Below are 23,645 nucleotides of genomic sequence, written 5' to 3' on the forward strand. Positions count from 1 at the left end.
ACTATATAAATATGGGATTACTTATGAAATTCTTTACAAATGTAACATCTATTCTTTGAATAAAGTCTGAAATTTGTTTATAATGTTCACAATAAGAGAGGAAGAAGTGAGTAATAGCTTGCCCAATTAACAATTGTCCAAAGAGAATGATTCTGTTATTTTTTGCTTGTCTTTTCTAATACCCATTCAATCACCTAGAGGGAGAAAAAAATATGGTTATGGTTCATTTCTATTAAAAATACAAGTGCTAGAAAAAGATACTGCTAAAACTTCAAAAGACTATAGTAGAAAATTTAAAAGAAAAAGTAACATGTCACAGTCTCAAAACCTGTTTTATCTTAAAAACATGTTTTATTTTCTAACTGGAAAGCACATTTTGCTTGACTTCCACTGCAGAGTATAATAACTTCCCACTGAACCAAATGCGGATTCTGCTCTATTTTCTCACCTTTTAAAATGTTTCAGCCCTAGCGCATGTGGCTCACTGGATAGGGCATAGGCCTGCAACTGAAGGATCCCGGGTTTGATTCCGGTCAAGGGCACATGCCTGGGTTGTGGGCTCAATCCCCAATAAGGGGTGAGCAGGAGGCAGCCAATCAATGATTCTCTCTCATCATTAATGTTTCTATCTCTCTCTCCCTCTCCCTTACGCTCTGAAATCAATAGAAATATATATATATTTTTTAAAAAAGAGTGTAAAGAGGAAAAAGGTCCCTTTGCCATGAGACTTAAAAAAAAAAGTTTCAAATGTTTTCAAAGGGTCACTAGAAAGAAATCAAACCAAACTTTTCAATCAACAAACCAAAAATGGATTAATTTTTCTAGCTCTTTGGATGACTTATTTTAAAATTTTCCTTTCTTAGCATCATTCTAGAAACTCTTGTTCACAGAGCAACCTGCTGGCCAACTTCTAATACTAAGTATCTCAGAGTGTCCTTACTGTATAGACAATAGCATCAAAGCTACTCTCACATACAACAGAACTTGGACTGAATGTAGTTTTGTGGGAATAACTGATTTACCTGTACAGCATTGTTGTTTGCAGTTTTCTTCATTTCTTCATATAGGCCCCTTGAAGTTTTAAGATCCTAAACATAGCAAAATACAGCATTTTACAACTTGCACATTAACTTACAGAGGACAGTCATTAGTAAATAACCTTGAGGTTATCCTTTATGTTTTGACATCTCTTGTGTGAGAAGCATTCCTTTAAAATCTGCTCATCCTTGGCTATCCAGTCACCTTTGAAAAGAGATACTGAAAATCTTACTGGAAGCTCTATCTTGTGTGCAGCTTCTTTACTGGTGGCTTCACACAGTAGGGTGATCGGGGGCCAGCTGGCTTTTATTGAAACGCAGCCTGATTCTTTTCCCTCCAGAGATTACTTCCTGCCCTGTCAGGGGTGGGGAAGAAAGCTAGAAGGAATAGACCTTGTAGTTAGCACTGAGGGAGGGACACGCAAGCAAGTTGAAGGTTCCCCAGCTCCGTTTGTAGAACTTGACTGAATTCCCCTGCTTTCCATGAGAGCTGATGTCTTCGAGTCTGAGCAGGTCAGAGACGGTGGCAGCTGAATTGGTTTGTGTCTCATTGGTATGCCAGTGGTCGGCAAACTCATTAGTCAGCAGAGCCAAATAGCAACAGCACAACGATTGAAATTTCTTTTGAGAGTCAAAATTTTTAAACTTAAACTATATAGGTAGGTACATTGTTATTAACTTAAATTAGGGTACTCGTAAGGCTTAGGAAGAGCCCCACTCAAGGGGCCAAAGAGCCGCAGTTTGCTGACCACCGTTAGGCAGGCATTTAGGTCAGAAATTCATTTGCTCATCTACACCACACTTCCATTTGCTTTGTTCAACAATCTATTGAAAAACACGTCTACATTTTTTCTTTCCTCTTTTCTTGGGTTTTTTTATTTGAATACTATCTATCTTGAGAGATTTTAGAAAGAAGGTGAAGTTAATACATGTGGTCAATATGCAGTTTTAACCAGGAACCCACATAAAACTGTGATTCAAGTCTGAAACTCAACCCTGGAGATTAATCTAGCACCATGTAAATTTCAGAAAACTGTCATCTGAATGCCTGCTCTGCCCAATATCTTACAACTAGTTGATAATGGATCCACAACTAGAAACTGGGTCTAGTAGCCTTTTCATTACGTATTAAAATGACTAATTAAATATTTCTTGAAGCTTATTATCAACTTAATCAAAGGCTTATGAGAGAAATACTGAGGATACCAATTAAAATGTGGTTTTGTATATATGGGGACTAAAATAAAATAAATTGAAATATTTTAGCTCCCATTTTTCTATCTGTATTTTAAAAAGAATCTGGCAATAAGTTATAAGCAGTCGGTATGAAAAACACTCACTAACCATTATTTCAAATAGGAACATGAGAACGTGACCTCCATTCCGCCATTAGTAGAGGAGAGACCGTACCTTAAGGTAGAACTTCGAGATCTCAAAGAGACGCTGACTGCAGGCCGTAAAGCACTCGTGTGCCTCGGTGATACTGTGCTTCTTCAGGGTTTCAGTAACCACTTCTTTCAACATCTTCAATAGAATATAAGACATGACTAATATTTTGTGGAAAAGGTACAAACGTTACTTCAGCTTTGAAGCTAAAGTCTATACATTACACAATCATGTAGCCATGCTAAAGGCAAAACTGAGAAGGAAAGAGATCTGAAATGTCTACAAAGTCACACATGCCACAGGACACTATCTGTTAGCAAGAAGTGACTGGAATATCTTGAGAGGAATTAAAATCGTGGCTTCTGAATTGAAACCTGAGTGTAGGAGCTATACACAGCAGTGTATTTATATTTTTATTGGAAAATTTTAAACACTGAAAAGTAGAGAGAAGATTTTATAACAAATCTCTATCTCAATACATCTATCAACCACTATCAAGGAGGATCAATCTGTGGCTAATTTTGTTTCATTTACCAGCCACCCACTTTCCCATTACCCTTCTCGGACTGGATTATTTTAAAGTAAATGATAGATAGCATTTCATTTCATTCATAAAAATTTTAGACATACATTTGAAATGAATCAAAGGAATTTCTTGCCATATAGAATTAAGAGAGAGAGGAAATAAACCATTACCCGTGTATGTTTCTGTGACCTTGACTCCTTAGTTTGCCTCAGTGTTTTTGATTCATGCACACTTTTTTGACCTGAACTGGCCTTTGTAGTGACTCTTGGAGTTTTATAGCTATGAACAGGAACAGATGGACAAGTCATAGATAATGCTCTCTCAGGCTGTGGCTTTTTGGATGTCACTGCATGGTGGTGATGATTTGTATTGCCACTCATCTGAGAAAGAAGAGAATCTGAACTTTCAGATTTCACAAGTCTATTGTGGGGAAAAATATAAAAAACATAGATTAAGTGAATCAACAATGAGGTCCATTTTCTGTCCTAAATGTTACAGCTATATCCTTTGAAACATAAACCCAAGAAAAGCAAACAAAATTTCTTGCTACTACTGCCTTAAATAAGCAATCAACATTATATTATACAGTTGCTCCCTTAGTTCTTCAAATGAGTAACTAAAACACAGAATCTCAGCAATATTACTATTGCCCTCCCCATGAATTCACAATTTCTCACATAAATCGGCTAGGGAATGCCTGGTGGTGCTATTTATAGACTCAATACTTATTTGTTAAGTACTTATACTTTTTTATTAAATAATTTTGCCAAAGAAACCATAACCTATGGTTTGGTTTCTGTGTACATATGCAACTACCTGTGCAAAATAAGTGTTAAAACAAATACAAATAAAACTGACTCTTGCTTTAACCTTTCTTTCTTTTTTTTTTTTTAAAATATATTTTATATTGATTTTCCACAGAGAGGAAGGGAGAGAGATAGAGAGTTAGAAACATCGATGAGAGAGAAACATCGATCAGCTGCCTCCTGCACATCCCCTACTGGGGACGTGCCTGCAACCCAGGTACATGCCCTTGACCGGAATCGAACCTGGGACCTTTCAGTCCGCAGGCCGACGCTCTATCCACTGAGCCAAACCGGTTTCAGCCTTGCTTTAACCTTTCTAAATGCTTCAATTTTCTTTTACAAGGCAGGGTCTCATAGTCTTCAATTCTGCTATCTGATAGGCCACAATATACTTTGTTTCTGGAACGCGTCAGAAATAGAACACTGTCACAAATACGGTATCCTAAATGAACTTGCTTTTTAGCTTTGGCAGGTGTAAAAAGGACCATGAATTTCTAAAGTCCTCATGAAAATAATTTAGTTATTTTATATCAGAGAAATAGTGTTCTAACATTATTATTGTTCAAAAAAAAGATTTGAACATTTCACTTTTACATATTTCATACTTTTTGAAAGATTCAAAAGCAATAATTTAAGACTTGCTTTAGATGCCAAATACCTAAAGTTGACAAAGATTCTGAAGATAAATTCAAGTATTTGAATATTTTATTCAGCTAGCAAAAAAAGTATCCAGAAAAGTTTTACATAATGCATTATTACATTATGTAGGCTTTAAATCTTTATTTATATGAAGCAACTGGTATTTATTTGAGAGAGGGAGATGGAAACATCCATTTGCCGTTTCACTTATTTATGCATTCATTAGTTGATTCTTCTATGTGCCCTGATCCAGGGTTCAAACCCGAAACCTTGGTATATCGGTACGCCATTCTAACCAACTGAGCTACCTGGCCAGGGCCTGAAACAGGTGGTTTTAAAATGGTATTGCCTGAAACCCCCCTTTAAGAAGCCAATGTAAACAGGAGCTGTGAGGGAGAGGGAATGAAGAGCTAAGAGAACTGCCATCCCCAAACACCCTCTTCCACAGAGCAGCGCAGCTGCTTAATCTATTGCATAAGATCTCCAGTGTTCCGTGGCTGGAAAACTTTACAATCCATTGTGTTAATGGATTGTATATTAGCATATAAAGCAAGCAAAAGGGTGTTTTTTCCAAGTCATTTGTTTTTATAACTTATAAGCAAATCATCAATTGCTCACAATAAAAACAAAATCCCTGGTATGAAAGAATTAATCTAAAATCTATGCAGAAAACAACTTAAAAATATGAAAGATTACTATGGGGGGGAAATCACCTAAGGACTAACATACTTTCTGTCCAGATACTATTTGTGTACTTAAGAGCACCTTCTTTTGGGATCCAGGCAGTTCAGGTCTCTCGATCTCCTTTTCAACCGGGATGCTTCAGTCCGAAGTTCACTCTGTAAAGCTTCCCCATCAGGGACACTTCCAGGCTCGGACAGAACCGCAGGAGATGGGAGAGGGCTCAGCACAGTGGGTACTAGAAAACTCTCTCTGGTGCAAGTAGTTTGAGTTTCATAACGAATAAGACGAGACTGAAGTTCAGAAAATCCCCCATCTCTTTCTAAAGATTTTCGATCGTCCAAGCAATATCTAAAAAAGAGGAAGATCATGAGAAACAAAGCCCTCACAACAGAAATTAGAAAACATTTACTTAAAAAGTTCTTATTTCACTTCCCAATAACGTTTAGAAGGTTGAGCGAATGGCTGACTTCCTTCACAAGTTTTTTCTAGCCTCCTAGATGACATGGCAAGAGATTTAAAAATCTGAAGTACCATCTGATCCCTCTTTGACTGTTTCTGGGCAATAGGTTAAGTTAATCCCCTGGCCTATTTCAAAATAATACAGTGGCTGTTTCAACACCTTTTAAATCTCTACCAACCTCTAATTTCTCAGCATGGCTGATATGTAGCAATATGAAATAATGACTTCTGTTAGGAAGGGCAAGTTTACTGTATTTTCACCACAAAGATTAAAAGCGTATAAAGGCATTCTAAACTGGCTCACCAAACAGCTGAGAACAGTCTGAATTTTTCCTTCGAAACTCACTTCCCACCTTACTGACTGATGGACAGATTTTCCTTCAAACTATGTGGCTGTCTCTGTACATGTGGCTTCCCCTAAACCTGACTCAGGGAAGCAGTGAGATGACAGCTCTGGGAATCTCCGGGCTTGAGGAAACCCCATGTTAAGTACAACAAATAAGCACATCAGGAACATCAGCTATGGGTGTGTGCCTTGGAGAGCGCTTCACTTTCCCCCATGCCACAGCTGCATCGAGGAAACACAAGTCTTTTCACATACTAATGGTAGGGCTACAGAAACCAAAACCTTTCTCCTTTACCCATGCTCTTCGCTTGTAAAATTCTAAGATGCTTCCTACTAGTAAAATCAGATTTTGTGTCCATAAGCTTTTAGTTCAACTCCCAAGAAGTGTCTCGCTCCCCAAACCTCTGATGGAGGTTTTAGGGACTTCCTCTCTCCCTTGGGACATTCTCATATTGGATTTCTAAGAGTATAGACTAGGGAGCCAGACTCACTGGATTTAAATCTGGCTCCCCAACTGATTAGCTGTGTGAACTTGACCAAATAATTTAACTTTATCTAGGCTTCTTGTTGCCTAGTCTGCAAAATGAGATTTATAGCAGTCATCTCAAAGAGCTGTTGTGAGGACTCTTTGAATGGGTACAAGTAAGCACTTTGAATCAGTGCCTGGAACATGAAAGCAAAGCAGTCAATAGATGTATGCTGCTGCTGTCATTATTATTATTACTCTCATTGCTATTATTATTATGTCATCATCATTATTGGGTTTATTTTGTACCATAGCATATGCTAATAATACTCAGAACAGCCAGGATTTAAACCCAGGTGATGACTTCCAAGTGTGACTTAAACCACTGCAGTATACTATCTCTTGTGTAAAGTGTAAACATCATCTTCCTCAGAGGTCAGCCCCTGCCTGAACCTTAGAACAACCTGAAGAATTTTCAGAAAAACTAACTCCTCTTCTTCATGCCCAGAGTTCCTGATTTAATCCGTCTGGGGAGAGACCCAACCATGGACATTTTTTTAAAAAGCTGTCTAGTGGAGCCCTGACAGTGTGGCTTAGTGGTTGAGTGTTGACCTATATGAACCAGGAGGTCACAGTTCGATTCCCAGTTAGGGCACATGCCTGGATTTTGGGCTCGATCCCCAGTAGGGAGCGTGCAAGAGGCAGCCAATCAATGATGCACTCCCATCATTGATGTTTCCATCACACTCTCCCTCTCCCTTCCTCTCTGAAATCAATAAAAACATATTTTTAAAAAATAAAATAAAAACACAAAATACTGACTTCTGCGCATGGGCCACGAAGTTTCAATCAGTGGCACTGTATGTGCGCGCTAGCACGTGGTATTTTGTGGAAGAGCCACACGCAAGGGGCCAAAGAGCCGCATGTAGCTCACGAGCCGCAGTTTGCCGACCACGGGTCTAGGGGATTCTAAAGAAGCTCCCACTTAAATATGACTAAGATAAATTTAGTTCAAACAAAAAGTCCAATCTGTAATCACTGCACAAAAGGATTCCAGCTAAAAACATGAATACTTTAAATAAAAGGTTTAGCTAAATTCAAGTTTATTTGGAAAACATACCTGACTTTTTGATGTTAGAGGAAAAACATAACCTCTCAAATAAGAAATTCTTTCCCCAAATATCAGAAATGAAAAGCCTGAACAAACGGCATTTATCTTTTCATGATTTAGTAGTTATCTCTAAGTTGCCTGCTGTTAACAATTCCAAACTATTTAGATTTAAATTAGCATTTTATATAGGACTTCTTTCAGAAATGATATATTATTGGATGTTGTAGCTCCGATTGCTCATTCTAAAGTCCTCAAATCCAATGTCTTTCCCACACTCAGACAGAAGTTTAATGTCTTAGTTTCATGTTGCATGTTCAATTACGTTGTTCCTTATAATTCTGAGTAGTATGACTCTGAGTACATATACCAGTTTATTAATCCCTACTCCGATTGTACACCTAGGCTGTTTCCAGATAGGGTTATTATGAACAACACTGTTCTGTACATTCTTGTACCAATCTTTGGGGCAAAGTTACGTTTATAGTTCTTAGGCAAATACCTCATAATGGAATTTCTGAGACACAGGATCTGAGTATTCAAGTTTTATAAGAACCTGCCAGATCCTCTTCTGAAGTAGATATATCATTTTATACTCCCACCAACTATGTGCAAGAGTGCTGATTGTGCCACATAGATTGCCAATATCTATCAGTCTTTTCAATTTTAGCAATTCTGGTGGTGACACGGAATTTTATTTTATGGACGTTCTACATTTTACATAAGCAAGCCCCTAAAGCAGTGGTTCTCAACCTGTGGGTCGCGACCCTTTTGGCAGTCGAACCACCCTTTCACAGGGGTCGCCTAAGACCATCCTGCATATCAGATATTTACATTACGATTCATAACAGTAGCAACATTACAGTTATGAAGTAGCAACGAAAATAATTTTATGGTTGGGTCACTTCATGAGGAACTGTATTTAAAGGGCCAGAAGGTTAGGAACCACTGCCCTAAAGTTAGACATTATTTCTAATATCTCTTATTTTAAATAATACTGTGAATAATACCTTTGCATAACTTTCGGTGTACATCACTAATTTTTTCATTATGCTAAATTAAGCAAACAGATGTTACCAACATTTGCAAAATTTTCTATTCTAATATCACTTCTGATATTTATGCTTGATTTGCTATGTTTGATTTGAAGGAGTTCTTTTTCACTGTGTGCAAAATTGGAAATAGCTGGTTAGAGAAAAATTATGCATTTTATATATTTTGCAAATTCTTCCACTACTTCTAATAGTCTTTCAAATCTCTTCTCAACAAAAAACAAATAAACAAAACTTTTGATTTCCTTTTCAATACATATAATTCTTTCAAACTCTTTAGTTTTCTTCATTTTAATTCACTGGCTAGAACATACAGGAAAATTATTTTTTTTTTAAAGGGATGGCTGCAGATATCTTTTCTTGCTCCCGACTTTAATGGGAGTTTTATTTTGATGCTCAAAAATAAACTAACTGAAGATTTTGCCTCTAGTGTCAAATATAACTATTCCTTTAATAAAAATAAAACTTCTTTAAATGTATCAAGGAACCAAAACATCCTAGAATGACTTATTGGATGGCGACCATCTGTATTTTCTCAGATTGCACTACTATCTATCCAATGTGCTTAAGCTAGAACATTAAAAAAATTCATATCTCCTGCTTTCTCATCCCCAACATCTAATTGGTTTCTCAAGTTCTTTACATAGCTCTTTGCTCCCTGTTTTTCCTGTCTTGATAGTATTTTAGTCTTTCAACATCTCTTACTTAAAATACTTCAAAGGACAGTTTATCAAAGGACAATGAGATTTCTTTCAATGAAATAAACCTAAGCATCTAATTTCATGCTTTAAAAATAAAAGTTTCCTACTGCCTCAAAAATAAAGATCACTTCCCTTCCATGTCAACAATGGTTTTCAATGACTTCATGATATGGCCTTATTATTATACAATATACTTATTACTTTTTTTTTTTTTTTTTTTTAAATATATTTTATTGATTTTTTACAGAGAGGAAGGGAGAGGAATAGAGAGTTAGAAACATCGATGAAAGAGGAACATCGATCAGCTGCCTCTTGCACACCCCCTACTGAGGATGTGCCCGCAACCAAGGTACATGCCCTTGACCGGAATCGAACCCGGGACCTTTCAGTCTGCAGGCCGACGCTCTATCCACTGAGCCAAACCGGTTTCGGCAATATACTTATTACTTTTACTAAAAAGTGAAACTATGCCCTGCTGGTGTAGTTCAATGGTGGAGTATCAACCTATGGATCAGGGGGTCAAGGTTTGATTCCCGATCAGGGCACATGCCTGGGTTGCAGGCTTGATGCCCAGTGTGGGGCATGCAGGAGGCAGCCAATCAATGATTCTCTCTCATCACTGATGTTTCTATCTCTCTCAACCTGTCCCTTCCTCTCTGAAATCAATAAAAATAAAAAAAAAATTTTAAAAAACCTGAAATTGCAATTTCTTCTTCCTAGAATTGTACCTCCATACTTCATTCATCCCCCAGATACTCCCTTTTTGCCAGGTAAACTCCTAATCATTCTTTCATGCTTAGTTCAGACTTCCTCTTTGAAATTCTCTCAAATAGTTCCTGGCGTTAATTTGTTGCATCCTCTGGGCCATTATCTCTGTATTTCAACACTGTACTTATATCATGTGTTTCAAGTTTGCAAGCCAATCAAAAGAGTATATTTCTGCTGTTCACTGATAAACTTAAAAGTTGCTTCTCAAAGATTAAGGTAAAATCAAGTCCTTTTTTATTTCAATTTATGAAAAATCAATGTAAAATAATGTCTTGCTTTAAGAATGTGAAGTATTTCCTAAAATGAATCTCTAATCTTGAAAATTTATCGTAAAACATATTAATGATCACCATCTTGTCCTTGTGAAAATGATAGGTGTGCACATGCCCTTGGCAACTATTAATACCTTTAAGCAAGAGAATCCTTTGAAATTTTATTCAAACTGGTCAATTAAAATTCTACAAAAATGCACACAATATGAACATGCTAGAAATAGGAACACATTTCATCTAATAGTGCCTGAGCAATTACAGTGTAATTAGTGACCAGGGAATATTAATGGGACCAGAAGTAGTATAAATACATTCGTAACACAGGCACCAAAATAATTGATTAAAATATCTAGTAACTAATAGTAAGATGTTTAAATGCTATAAAACTGATTAATTATCCAGTAACCTTGCTTTTTACAACAGAAGACAAATTATTTGTGTACGTACTACTTTATTTTTTGACGTATTTTCTCTTTGGTTCTATATCTCAATTTATATCATTTTATTATATTCACTCTCAAAACACAAATAAGATAAGCTACATCAACAACATGCAGAAGAGTTAAGGGTAAATAAAAAACTTACTCAATTCCATGATAATGACACACTGAGGCTTTTTCAAAAGGTAAAACCTGAAGTTTCCGAGGACTGAGTTCTGGGGTCAGAACAAAAGTCTTTTCCCTGAAATAAAAATTGTTAAATTTGTATTTAAAGTTTATTTAGTGACAAAGAAAACTCTAGAAAATGTCTAAATAAAGAAATCTGCTGAAACCGGTTTGGCTCAGTGGATGGAGCATCGGCCTGTGGACTGAAGGGTCCCGGGTTCGATTCCGGTCAAGGGCATGTACCTGGGTTGCGGGCACATCCCCAGTGGGAGGTGTGCAGGAGGCAGCTGATCGATGTTTCTCTCTCATCGATGTTTCTGACTCTCTATCTCTCTCCCTTCCTCTCTGTAAAAAATCAATAAAATATATTAAAAAAAAAAAAAAGAAATCTGACTTTCCTCATTTCAAATGAATTTTACATAGGGTAAAAATTAAAATATCACAAAGGGTAATAAGAAAATGAAGCAGGGATAGGCCTGTGGATTTTGTCTTTTACATTTTCTGTGTCTCAAGTTTCCGAAATTGTAATGTCACTTATTTCACAAAACTATTCTGAAACATGAATAAATCAAGATTGGAAAATGATCTGTAGTGGAAATTCAAGAAGCATTATTCTGGGATTTTTTTTTTTTTTCTCTTGATGGAGTGGACTAATGTCTATGTATTTAGTTAAATTCTCTTTTTGCAGAGGGATAATTAAAGTCAACTCAAATCTCTGGTAACAAAGGTTGTATTTACTTCCTACTATAACACATGGACCTAGATTTTTCTTTACGGGGAATGTAGTCATCTTGACATGGATTTTAAGAGTCAGCAAGCTTTTAAATATTACGGATTATTATAGACTGATTTCAGTTCTTCTGAGGTAGATTTTTCAATCAGCAGGTATTATAAAACGAATCATATGGTGAGCCCTAGCCGGTTTGGCTCAGTGAACAGAGTGTTGGCCTGAAGACTGAAAGGTCCTGGGTTCGATTCCGGTCAAGGGCATGTACCTTGGTTGCAGGCTCCTCCCAGGCCCAGGTCCTGGTTGGGGCTTGTATAGGAGGTAACCAATAGATGTGTTTCTCCCACACTAATGTTTCTCTCTATCTTTCCCTCTCTCTTCTACTCTCCCTAAAAAAGCAATGGAAAAATATCCTCGGGTGAAGATTAACAAAAAAAAAACAAAACTAATCATATGGTGAGCTTACATCAAGTATCCAGGCTTAGCCCTTCCCATACCTAGGAGACATCAAAATCTTGGAAGGAAGGTCACTGCAATTAGGCTAAGCTCTCCTGGTTATTCTAATGGGTGGCTGCCTCCTCTGCCTAAGTTGGAGGCACTGGTATAAGATATTGGATCATGTTCCTGAAGCTCAGATGGGTGGAGTGGGGAAGGGAGAATTAAGCATCAGTGGTCTTTACATAACAATGAAATGCCAGGGGCTTGAATGCAGATTTGGAAATGGTAAATAGAAAGGCAAGTAGATAGTAGAATACAAACAATAAATCTCCTATCACATATTATTCCCCTCTGTGGCATTAGTAATTAGTAAATGTGGCACCGCCCATTTGTTACTGAAAATCATACAGGGTACTATGATAAGCATTTGTAATTATTACGTTAAAATGTAAGACATATGCTCCTTAATAAATTCTAAAAACCAGAATTTATATTCTAATGCATCTAAAGTGTTCACAAAAAGTAACACTAATAAATTGCAATGATCCCAGTATTTTGACTAGTGACTATAAAAGCGAATATTTTGTAAGACAAAACTCTTTAGGTATCTGCCATTTATTTCACTTCTTTCCTTTACTATGTTGTATCCATTTCTTATTTCAAGCACTCTCAGCAACTTTATCTATTTTTGCTTAATTTTACTCACACCTTGTTCTTTCTAAAAGAAACATTTTAATAAGTATGTATTTTGTCAATATTTAACATTTCTTTGGAATATTCATAGGAGTTATGCCTGAACTTTAATTTACTATAGCATTTTGAATGGCTCCTTGCATAGGTAAGCATTTAAGAAGAGTCTACAAGTTCTTGATTCACTGCCATGAAAACTTGCCCTTAACAGAAAACATATTTGATAATGATGCAGTTCTTTACTAACATCAAGGAACTATATCAAACTTCCCTAAAGAAATTACTTGTGAACTACAGAAATAATTAAATATATCTCCACTACTACACTGAATTCAGAAAGACCTGTGGCCACAAGAGTAAAGACCTCCATGATTCAGTTTGGGCAGACCCATCTGACTCTGCCAGTTCATGCTTCATGATTTAAAAAAACACAACCTAAAACTAAATAGAAGAAAATGTTATATACTTTTTGACTTTCTTGATCCCCACAAAAACGGGTATCAATCTCTCAAAGGTAGGAGGAAAAGAAAATTACTCTAAAATTACACAATTTTTGTCATTAAAATCATTAAGTCATTAAGACCCAGAGTCAATATGCTCAAGTTTTCAAAGTTGCTCCCTCTCTCTCTAGTGAACATGCACATGAAGGCAACAAGTTTTATCAATATTTCTGAAATATAACTACTTTCAAATAGAGCCTTTCCAAAATTTACCTTTAAAATCAGTATTTGTCAAAATAACCTTTGTTAAAATGACTGAAATGATCTATAATTTTTAGTGTCCTTTGGAAGGGTTTTCAAAATAATGGACTAACAAAAAGAAATTGGGTTTGTGAACAAATTATTCAAATCTCACAAGTATTTGATGTCATGATTTTAGCTGAATTAGTCAACAACAGCAACACCTAGTTTTTATTAACTAGTTACCTAGTAGAAGTTATCTTGCAAGTCAAATTAGTTATAAATTATTCATGGAGACACTGAATTCTTACTTAGTAATGTTATAGTTTCAAAAGAATTTTTATTCCATTTTCCTATTTCTCCAGTTGAAAGATGTGCTTTTTGCTACTATTAGGAATGACTGACAATGTCATGACAAGTACACAGCAGCAAAATAAAACCTAGACAGTAATACAGAAATGAGAATTAAAAATATGTATTTGCAAGTCAAATTATAATTTCTTCTTAAAAAGAACCATCCTTCGTATAGAAAGAACCTCAGCATATTCCCTGCTAACTTTCATATTCAATACCACAAAACACTGGGACATTTGGTAAAATGTGAGGATTATGGCCAACTGATAAACACTGAGATCAAATTGAGAATTTTGCCTAAGTGGCACAGGACACCAGTAAACGGGGAAATGAGATGCCATGTGTTTTTTCAATGACTTTTAAAAAATTAATTGGAAATTATAAGTTTATAACTTACCCCTTTTGAATGTGTAAAGGCTGAAGATCCCCAACTGGTAATCCATCTGAGGTAAAGAATTTCAGCAATTCTTTAGCATCCAATAACGTGGTCGAATCCCGTGCACCCTCCTTGTGGCCCAGCAACTGTTCAGATGAACGAGGAAATGAACCAGCTCTAGGAAAATAATGTTATGTAGATTTATTAAAAGTGGATTAGAATTCCTCATAATCAGGAAAAGATGACATGAGCAGAAACCAGAAAAATACACAAAGAAAATTGAAGAATTACACATTTAGGAAGAAAATAAAGTAAAATCTTTGCAAATCATTAAATATCAAAGTATATTTTTAAAAACCTCTAGATCATAGTTACTGTAACTTGCAGTTACCATATCAATAAGGCTACTACTTAACTAAATTATATTCTTACTAGAGGCCCGGTGCACAAAAATTTGTGGACTGGGGGGGCGGGGGGGGGCTCAGCCCGGCCTGTGCCCTCTCGCAGTCTAGGACCCCTCGGGGATGTCCACCTGCTGGCTTAGGCCTGCTCCCTGGGGGATTAGGCTTAAGCTGGCAGTCAGGCATCCCTCTGGCAGCCCAGGAGCCCTCGGGGGATGTCCACTTGCCAGCGAGGAGCAGGCTGCAGTCGGACATCCTTAGTGCTGCTGAGGAGGTGGGAGAGGCTCCCGCCACCACCGCTGTGCTGGCAGCTATCAGCCTGGCTTGTGGCTGAGCAGAGCTCCCCCTGTGGGAGCACACTGACCACCAGGGGGCAGCTCCCGCATTGAGCGTGTGCCCCCTGGTGATCAGTGTGTGTCACAGTGACCAGTCATTCCCAGTCGTTCTGCTGTTAGGATCAATTTGCATATTATCCTTTTATTATATAGGTAAACTAGAGGCCCAGTGCATGACTTTGTGCACAGGTGGAGTCCCTCGGCCTGGCTGGCAATCAGGGCCAATGGGCGCCATGGGAGGTTGGCCAGCAGGGGTGAGGGGCAACAGGAGGTTGGCCGATTAGGGGAGGGGCCGAGGGAGGTTGGCTTTGTGAGGATACTGACCACCAGGGGGCAGCTCCTGCGTTAAGTGTCTGGCCCCTGGTGGTCAGTGCACATCATAGCGACCAGTTGTTAGGTTGCTTAGGCTTTTATATACTAATACTAGAGGCCCGGTGCACAAAAATTTGTGCACTCGGAGGGGTGGGGAGGGGGGTCCCCCAGCCCGGCCTGTGCCCTCTCACAGTCTGGGACCCCTCGGGAGATAACGACCTGCTGGCTTAGGCCTGCTCCCGGGTGGCAGAGGGCAGGCCCAACCCCTAAGTGCAGCCCCTGGTCAGGCTCAGAGCAGGGCCGATTGGGGAGTTGGGGCGCCGCCCCCTGTCATGCACAGAGCAGGGCGGATCGGGAGGTTGCGATGCCTACCTCAGTCATGCTCAGGGTAGGGCCGATTGGGGGGTTGGGGCACCGCCCCCTGTCACACACAGAGCAGGGCAGATCAGGGGGTTGGGGCGCTGCACCCTGTCACACTCAGGGCAGGGCCAATGGGGAGGTTATGGCTCTACCCTGTCACACACAGAGCAGGGCCCGTGGGGGGGGCGGGGGTTGGGGCTCCGCACCCTGTCACACACAGAGCAGGGCCGATCAGGGGGTTGGTGCGCTGCACCCTGTCAAACACAGAGCCGCAGGGCAGTCAGGGGATTGGGGAGCTCCCCCCTATCAGGCATAGAGCAGGGCTGATCAGGGCGTTGGGGCGCCTTCCCCTGTCACGAACAGAGCAGGGCGGATAGGGAGGTTGTGGTCCTGCCCCCTGTCACACACAGAGCCGCAGGGCAATCAGGGGGTTTGGGTGCTGCCCCCTGTCACGGTGATCCTGGTGCCGGGAGCCTCGCTGCTGCGCTGATCCCGGTGCCGGGAGGCATATTACCCTTTTACTATATAGAACAGAGGCCTGGTGCATGGGTAGGGGCTGGCTGGTTTGCCCTGAAGGGTGTCCTGGATCAGGGTGGGGGTCCCCACTGGGGTGTCTGGCCAGTCTGGGTGAGGGGCTGAGGGCTGTTTTCCGGTTGGCGAGTGACTGAAGCTCCCAACCGCTCCTTGTTTTCTTTTTTTTTCTTTTTTATTCTGGGCCAGCTTTAGCTCTGAGGCCTTGCTGCTGAAAACATCGATACAATGTTGCGGTCGGCTGGCTGAACCTGGCTGACTGACAGCCGGTTTCTGGGGTTTTGTTTAGCTTCTTATTTGCAACATAGTACATAGTTGCTTAGAGTTGCAGCTGAGAGGCCGGCAAGTTAGGCGGGGAATGGGGAACGTTGAAGTCCGCAGTCACTGAAGCCAGCAAGCCTCCCTGCTGGCTTCAGTGATTGGCTGCCGGCCGCCATCTTGGCTGACAGTTAATTTGCATAAGGATATGCTGATTAGCCAATGGGAAGGGTAGCGGTCGTATGCTAATAACCATGTTTCTCTCTTATTAGTGTAGATAGAGATGGTGGCAATGATTATTTAGTAGCATGAAGTTATCAAATTCATAAAATTTAAATCAAAACTCTCTTGTATATTCTGAAACTCGACAATATTGTAAATTTTAAAGGCAGAGACAGAATGTTCCAATTTTCTAAGAACTTAAAAGATTACTTGAAGCACAACCATGAAATGAGGCAGTAATCAGAAATCTCTCCAAGGTCCCTTCTAGCCACGATTATGCCACTATGACTAAGCACTGAATCATTATTATACCTGACATATATGCAGGACTGTATACTCTTCAAACTATTTTACATACAATATAGTCTTAATCCTCAAAAATTTCCTTGAAAAAGACAGGATAGGTCTTACTTCAAAATCAAGTTAGCACCTGAAAATAAGTACTTTGTAAAGTGAAAATCAGCACACCAAGCCTTAAAAAAAAAATCATATTCCTATTTTTCAGATGAAGACACTAATGCACATAGTTTGCATTACAGAGCCAGGGTGACACAGCTATCTGAAATGACAGTCAGAAGCAGACTGACTCTGACTATTTCTACTCCATCACTCTATAAACCCGAAAAGCTCTTGAAAAGTTTTAGAAACTGGAAAGAGAAAAACACTTTAGTTTCAGAGCATTTTAAAGGTTATAGCAAGTACTGAGTCATAGATTATGCTATGGCCTGTCACCAAAGCATAAATAAAACCTTTACTGGCACAGAAAACTATTTCCTGACTTCATATCAATTCAACTCTTTCCTGGTTATTTTACTACTCAAATCAAGCATTTTTACTGATAATTATGATAAAATGATGACATTATGGGTCAGGACTGACATTTCTATACGTTAACGACCCATAATGTACAGACGGTGCCCCTTTCCTCTGCCCATTCCCTTTATTTTTAAATTAAAAATATAAATCTAATAAAAACAGTCAGACAAGAAAATTCTCAAATATGTTCTATGAACTTTATATTCCAGGAGGGCAAGAACTGCATTATGAGCTTAATTTAATTTCTATATAGCTATTCTCTAATAGTAACTCACAAAGGGTTCCTAATGAAAATTACTCTCAATCATTTTACAGGCTGGATGGAATGGGGAAATGTATAATTTGCATTTATATAGAGTCCTGGACACAAGGATATCAAAGCAATTTAAAAACCCGTTTTTGATAAATTACGTTACCAAATATGTCTTGGATTAAAAAAAAAAACACAAAGAAACAAACACCAAAACAGTGACAGCACTTTATCTTGTTCAGTGTTTTCAAGCTTGTAAAGTATTTTTTCATACATATTCTCATTAAATTTTCACAACTTTGAAGGAGAACTCATGTTGTCATCCCCATCTTAAAGATGAAGCCACAGGCCCTAGTCGGTTTGGCTCAGTGGATAGAGCATAGGCCTGTAGACTGAAGGGTCCCAGGTTTGATTCTGGCCAAAGGCACATGCCTGGGTTGTGGGCTCGATCCCTAGTAGGGGGCTTGCAGGAAGCAGCCGATCAATGATGTTTCTATCTCTCTCTTCCTCATCATTGATGTTTCTATCTCTCTCTTCCTCTCCCTTTCTCTCTGAAATCAATAAGAATATATATTTTAAAAAAAAAGATGAAGCCACAAATTCACAAACAGGTGACTGAGTTTGTCTAAAACCAAGTTCTTATGACTTCTGAATATCACTACATATTGGTCCTTTGTTCTCCAGTTTAACCTGTTTTAATACAAAACAAATTCTGGAAATATGCAACATAATTTTTGTCCACAACCAAGAATTTAATGGTATCTCCCATATTTTGAAGTGCTCACAAGTATTTATTGAACATTTTACTTTGTAAATCTCATTGTGAGGTAGTAAAAAGAGTTCACTGATGATAATTTATAGACTCATAATCACAGCTCACGATTTAGTGTATAGATTGACTTGAGGCGGGAGAAAGGAGGTGAAGAGTGAGAGGAGATAAACATACAGATGTATAATGAGGTAGAAAAGGTACAATAAAATAAGTCTCACGAATAACACAGTCCTGAGATGCTTAAAAAAGAAAGATAACAATGAGTTGCAGCATCAAAAAAAAAAAAAAAGGCTTAAGAAGAAAGGTGATATTTGATCTAGACCTTGAATGACAAATAAGCTTCTAGTCCAAGATGGTGGATTAAACATATACATTAATCTCTCCACTCCACAAAGTGAAATCAAGATGTTGAAGTACTGGACACTAAAAGTCATAATAGGGTTAAAAAAAGGAAAAAAAAAATGTTGGACCAAAGAGTCCAATGAATTTCAAAAATTTAGAAACTAGAACAAGAGCCTCAAGGAGAACTAGAGATAAAACTAGAAAACAAGTAGAATCTATCTTCTTCGTCCTGTCCTACAAAGCCATGGCGATTCTAAATGTGTGTTCACAGTGTGGCAGTGGGCAAAAATCAGATGACATATTCTAAGAATCCTACTAGAAGAGTTGTTTAAGTTCCACCCTTCCACACCATACCTCACCCCTATACTTTTTACCTCCAAATTAAAGATAAAGAAACTGCTCTCTGAAGACCCACAACTAGGTGCCTGCCCCAGTGTCAGCAGTGACATCCCAGAATAAATCCCCCTCAGTATAAAGACCAAGTGAAGCTTGTCCGGCAATCTCCACCCTGCATCTCCCGTCTCCCAAATATTAAACCAGGTGACAGGAGGTTGGGAACAAGACTGCACAAATATAGGGAAAGTACAACCCAACTACCTATGCAGAGCAGCCAAGTACTAAATTCTTAGCTGTGAACAAATGCAAACCACCAGACACAGGAGAAAAACTACACATAAAAGAAAAACACCAATGGAACAAAAAAATCAGAACCAAAGAATATTCCCGATGAACACACGGCAGAGAGATTCGGCTGTGGAAAATTCCACACATAGGAATGGTCAAACAACTGTTTTCCTTTCTTCCTTCTTTTCTCATAAAAGGAAGAAGACGAAGGCCTCTGGTGGAGATGAGAGTTCTGGAGAAACCACTTTGGCTGAGTCTGTGACAAGAATGGCTCTTAAGTTGAAGTGCTCAGAGGCAGGACTGCACAAAATTACAGGGCTTGTAGGGGTAGGTGGGGGGCCTGCAAATTGGCCTGAATGTGACTCAGAATGCAAGGTGAGATCTAAAGAAGCATCTAATCAGTCTAGGAAGGAGTCGAGTTGAGATCAAATTATAATAATACTAAGTGAAACCATTTGACTTTGCCATTTCTGTAGGTTAAAAAAAAAAAAGGTCAGATATCATTGCCCATGATTTGGCAGAATGCTCAGGGTTGGAGATCACCTTGGCCAGGTAGACCAAGCTGTACTGCTTTACAAAGACTGCTCTGCATAGCTACTTCTGTTACTACTTAATGCTTGCGGTGTTCAAGATTATTAACAATTGATTTTTATTTCAGAAAAAAATAAAACATGAAAGAAAAGCTTTATTAATCACAAGGCAAAATTCCTCTCTAATTATAGAGGGGAAATTCTTTCAAAGGGGATACGGGGAAAATCAAAATCCTGCTTAAAGCTGGAGGTATCCATGCTTAGAGTTAGAAACTGGAGGGAAACATTCTACTTGCTACCAAATGCAGTGAGGGGCTCACCTGGGGTCCCCCCAGCACCTTCCTCTCTCACCTGGGAGCCCAGAGGAAAAACAGAAAGCACTCTCCCTGCAAAGGCCTAGGTCGCTCTGGCCTTCCTCTGCTTCCTGCAGCAGGAGCCCCTCACCCACCTGATCCACTGCATGCCAGCACCCAGCACGGCAGCCTGAGGGCATGTCAGGCACAGACACACACAATGATGACTCCGATAACTGGGCCCTCCCTCCCTCTCTCAAATCAATAAAAACATATCCTCAGGTGAGGATAAAAAAACCAACAACAACAAAAAACTAGTATCTCATAAACACAATGTGAGATGTAAGAAAGTTCACTTAAAAATATTGAGCTCTTGCCCTGGCTGGTGTGCTCAGCAGTTAGAGCATAGGCCCACAACCCGCAGGGTCTTGGGTTTGATTCCCAGTCAAGAGAACACACCTGGGTTGCAGGTTCAATCCTAGGCCCTGGTCAGGATGCATGCAGGAGGCAACCAATCAATGTGTCTCTCTCACATCGATGTTTCTCTCTTTCCCCTGCCCTCCCTCCTTTCCACTCTCTCTGAAAAGCAATGGGAAAAATATAATGGGGTGAGTATTAACAAAAAACAACAATGAACAATAAAATACTAAGCTGTTTAAATATTACCTCATTTTTTGTTTAGCTTTTTCAAATGTTTCTAAATTTTGAAGAGCATGCCTTTCTGGCCATTCCAGAGGATTGGTTTCCACTAGACCTGAAGAAATAGAATCCACTGGACAGGTGTCTAAAAGAAAGAAATACACATAAGCACTGAAAAGCATTAACACACCGAATTTAACTACATTAAAATGTATACATGTAGATACACTCATACATCCGTGTGTGTGTGTGTGTGGGGGGGGGGGGGGTTGTGCTTGAGTGTGCATAAAGGCATGTTGGATTCAATTTTTACTTCAGACATTCAGTGAGGCTCTCTGATAGCCTGAAATGTGCAAAATACCATATAAAGTTTTTTGAAAACGAACAAACCAGTATTAAGCTTTTTTAATTCTTATCTCCTCATAATAAAAGTGCATCTCTCAAGACCTACATCAAGTCTCTCAGCTCCTAACGAAGAGTTCTATAACTGTCCTAGTTACATTTCTCTCTTCAAAATGCATATGCATTTACCTAACTAACAAATATACAGCATTTACTTCATACAAGACAACTTCCTAAGCCATTTATAAAGAATGCAATCCTCATAACAACCTGTTATCCCTGATTTAAAGATAAAGAATTGAGGCTCAGAGTGGTTAGGAAACTTGCTCAAGGTCCCATAGCAAGCAAGCTGCAGAGCTGGGGTTCAAACTTCTTACTCTTGCTCCAGAGCCCATGCTGTAATCAAGAAGCTATGCTCTCTCATGTATTGAACATATCTCCCAGTTACAAGTAACCCCATACTGTATCCAACATCTTTCAGATTATTCCAAACTGCTATTTAACATTGGGACTGATAATGTAAAAATGATGAAATGACAATGACAATACAAATAACAGCTCAACAATTTGGGGGCACTTACTATGTTCTAAGTGTTTTATATGTATCAACTCATTCTTCACAATAAATGTAGTGAGTAATATTCTTATCCCCATGAGGAAAGAGGCATGGAGAGGTTAAACAACTTGCCCAGACATTCAGCAAGGAAGAAACAAAACTGAGACTTGAACCTTGGCAGTCTAGCTCCAGAGCATGGGCTCTTAAACATACTCTAAATGCTAAATTTATATTTTACTTTCCAAGTAGATCAGAAGCCCTTAGAAAGACTCAAATTTTTCCTTCTTTCTGTGCCTTCATGGTGTCAAACAGATAAAAGGTACTCAATACACATTACTGTTAACTTGATTCTTCAGTCATATTCTTATTGATCTATGGAATAAAAATGATTCTCACGGAATAAAAATAAAAGTTTCCTGTACATTTAAAATGCTAGGCAATCTTCAAATGTTTTCTTGTTACATCTTGAAAAGCTTCACTCTACTAAAATTCACCACAACAATAGAAACCAGGAAAAGAGAAAGAAATGCAAGTTCCTATAAATGATTTCCTGCTCCCTCAGTAAAGTTTGGCGACTGTTCCTGCTACAATGAGCCCCAAATGTGGAGCATCTTATTATATGTGGTTTTAGTTACGTTACATTTCCATGTAGGCTCTATTTTTTTCACCTATGAAAACATAGTGTAATAGAAACCCACCCATTCTAGCAGCTTAGTGAGAGTAGTAGGATCACCTTAAAAGCCTCTATCCTCTGCTCAGAAACAACTCTACTGACCATGCTCTCTGACAGAAGTAATCAGAAAATGTTTAATCCTTAAATGATGAGAAATACAGCTCACTATTTATACACATACACACACACATATATCCAGTAACTCTTCACTTAACACCATCGATAAGTGCTGCAACTTTAAGTGAAATGACATTAAGAAGCCAAGTTTACCATAGGCTAATTGATATAAACCAGAGTTAGGTTTCTATGGCATCTCATCAACGTTCTAATTAAACAATGTTGAATGAAATGATGTTACTTGAGAACCTGTTGTGCTTGTATATACAAATATATGTCAATTATTTAAGTTTATAAGATGCATTTTAATTTGATCAATAAATATTAGTTTTAATAATAAATAGTAACTGTCATAAATGCCATACAAAAAACAACTAATATTTAAAGTAACAAAAAACTTACCATTTAACAGATTGGAGGTAATAATTTTGTCTGTTTTTCTTAGAATTGTTTTAGGAATAATAGCTTCAAAATGATCTAAAAAGTGTTCCCTTGTGAGTGTTAACAGACTTTTGAGTTCATCAACAGAAACCACTTCGGGCTGCTCTGCCAACTTTCTCCTCTCTGTAAGACAACAGATCAACAGGACTAACTATATCACCATTACTTTAAATCCTCTCTAAAGCCCATCTACTACTCATTTTATGAGAAATATTTTCAAAACTGAAATAAGTGAATTTATCCAGCAAACAACATTCCTGTGTAAGCTTGCTTTCATTTTAATCCCATTTGTAGGTAATGGTAGAATTACGTGAGAGAGACAGAAAAAGAATAATTTGTTAACACTGAACGGTGAGAAATGGTAAAGCAAGTTTACAAAAGTTTTCAAAAATACCTTGCAGAGTCTTATGCTGTTATTTTGCAAAAATAAAACCTGTAAGACTTTATTGAAATAAGTTAATAAACTTGGCCACTGCTACTTATTTCTTCTCTTTCCCAAAACTAAAATCAGAGTAAAGGAATAAGAAAAGACAACAAAAGAAGAAACAATAAAGGATCACAGTTTTCAATACATCTCGGAAGATGAGATTATGGTGGAGACAGCAAAGCAGAGGCGGTCATGAAGCAATTTGTCTACAATAAAGCAAAATATAAAATACTCCAGAAAAAAAATTAGGAGAAATAAAATGGAACTGCTGTGTTGAACATATG

General features: G+C 38.4%; 1 protein-coding gene across 1 annotated transcript in view; it reads right to left on the reverse strand.

Annotated features, from left to right (window-relative positions):
• MTBP (MDM2 binding protein) overlaps window positions 1-23,645 on the reverse strand; it is a 52,294-nt gene continuing 28,649 nt past the window's right edge. Inside the window, exons 14-22 of the mRNA XM_070391874.1 lie at window positions 22,896-23,057; window positions 20,833-20,950; window positions 14,142-14,297; window positions 10,836-10,931; window positions 5,160-5,426; window positions 3,120-3,369; window positions 2,448-2,561; window positions 1,023-1,088; window positions 1-194 (exon numbers count right to left, since the gene is read on the reverse strand). Coding sequence (XP_070247975.1) covers window positions 156-194; window positions 1,023-1,088; window positions 2,448-2,561; window positions 3,120-3,369; window positions 5,160-5,426; window positions 10,836-10,931; window positions 14,142-14,297; window positions 20,833-20,950; window positions 22,896-23,057 — 1,268 coding nt within the window. The 3' untranslated portion in view covers window positions 1-155. The remainder of the gene's footprint in view (window positions 195-1,022; window positions 1,089-2,447; window positions 2,562-3,119; window positions 3,370-5,159; window positions 5,427-10,835; window positions 10,932-14,141; window positions 14,298-20,832; window positions 20,951-22,895; window positions 23,058-23,645) is intronic.

The sequence above is a fragment of the Myotis yumanensis genome, unplaced genomic scaffold (genome assembly GCF_028538775.1).
Source record: "Myotis yumanensis isolate MYYU_CA2020_CCGP unplaced genomic scaffold, mMyoYum1.0.hap1 SCAF_15, whole genome shotgun sequence".
Taxonomy (NCBI): domain Eukaryota; kingdom Metazoa; phylum Chordata; class Mammalia; order Chiroptera; family Vespertilionidae; genus Myotis; species Myotis yumanensis.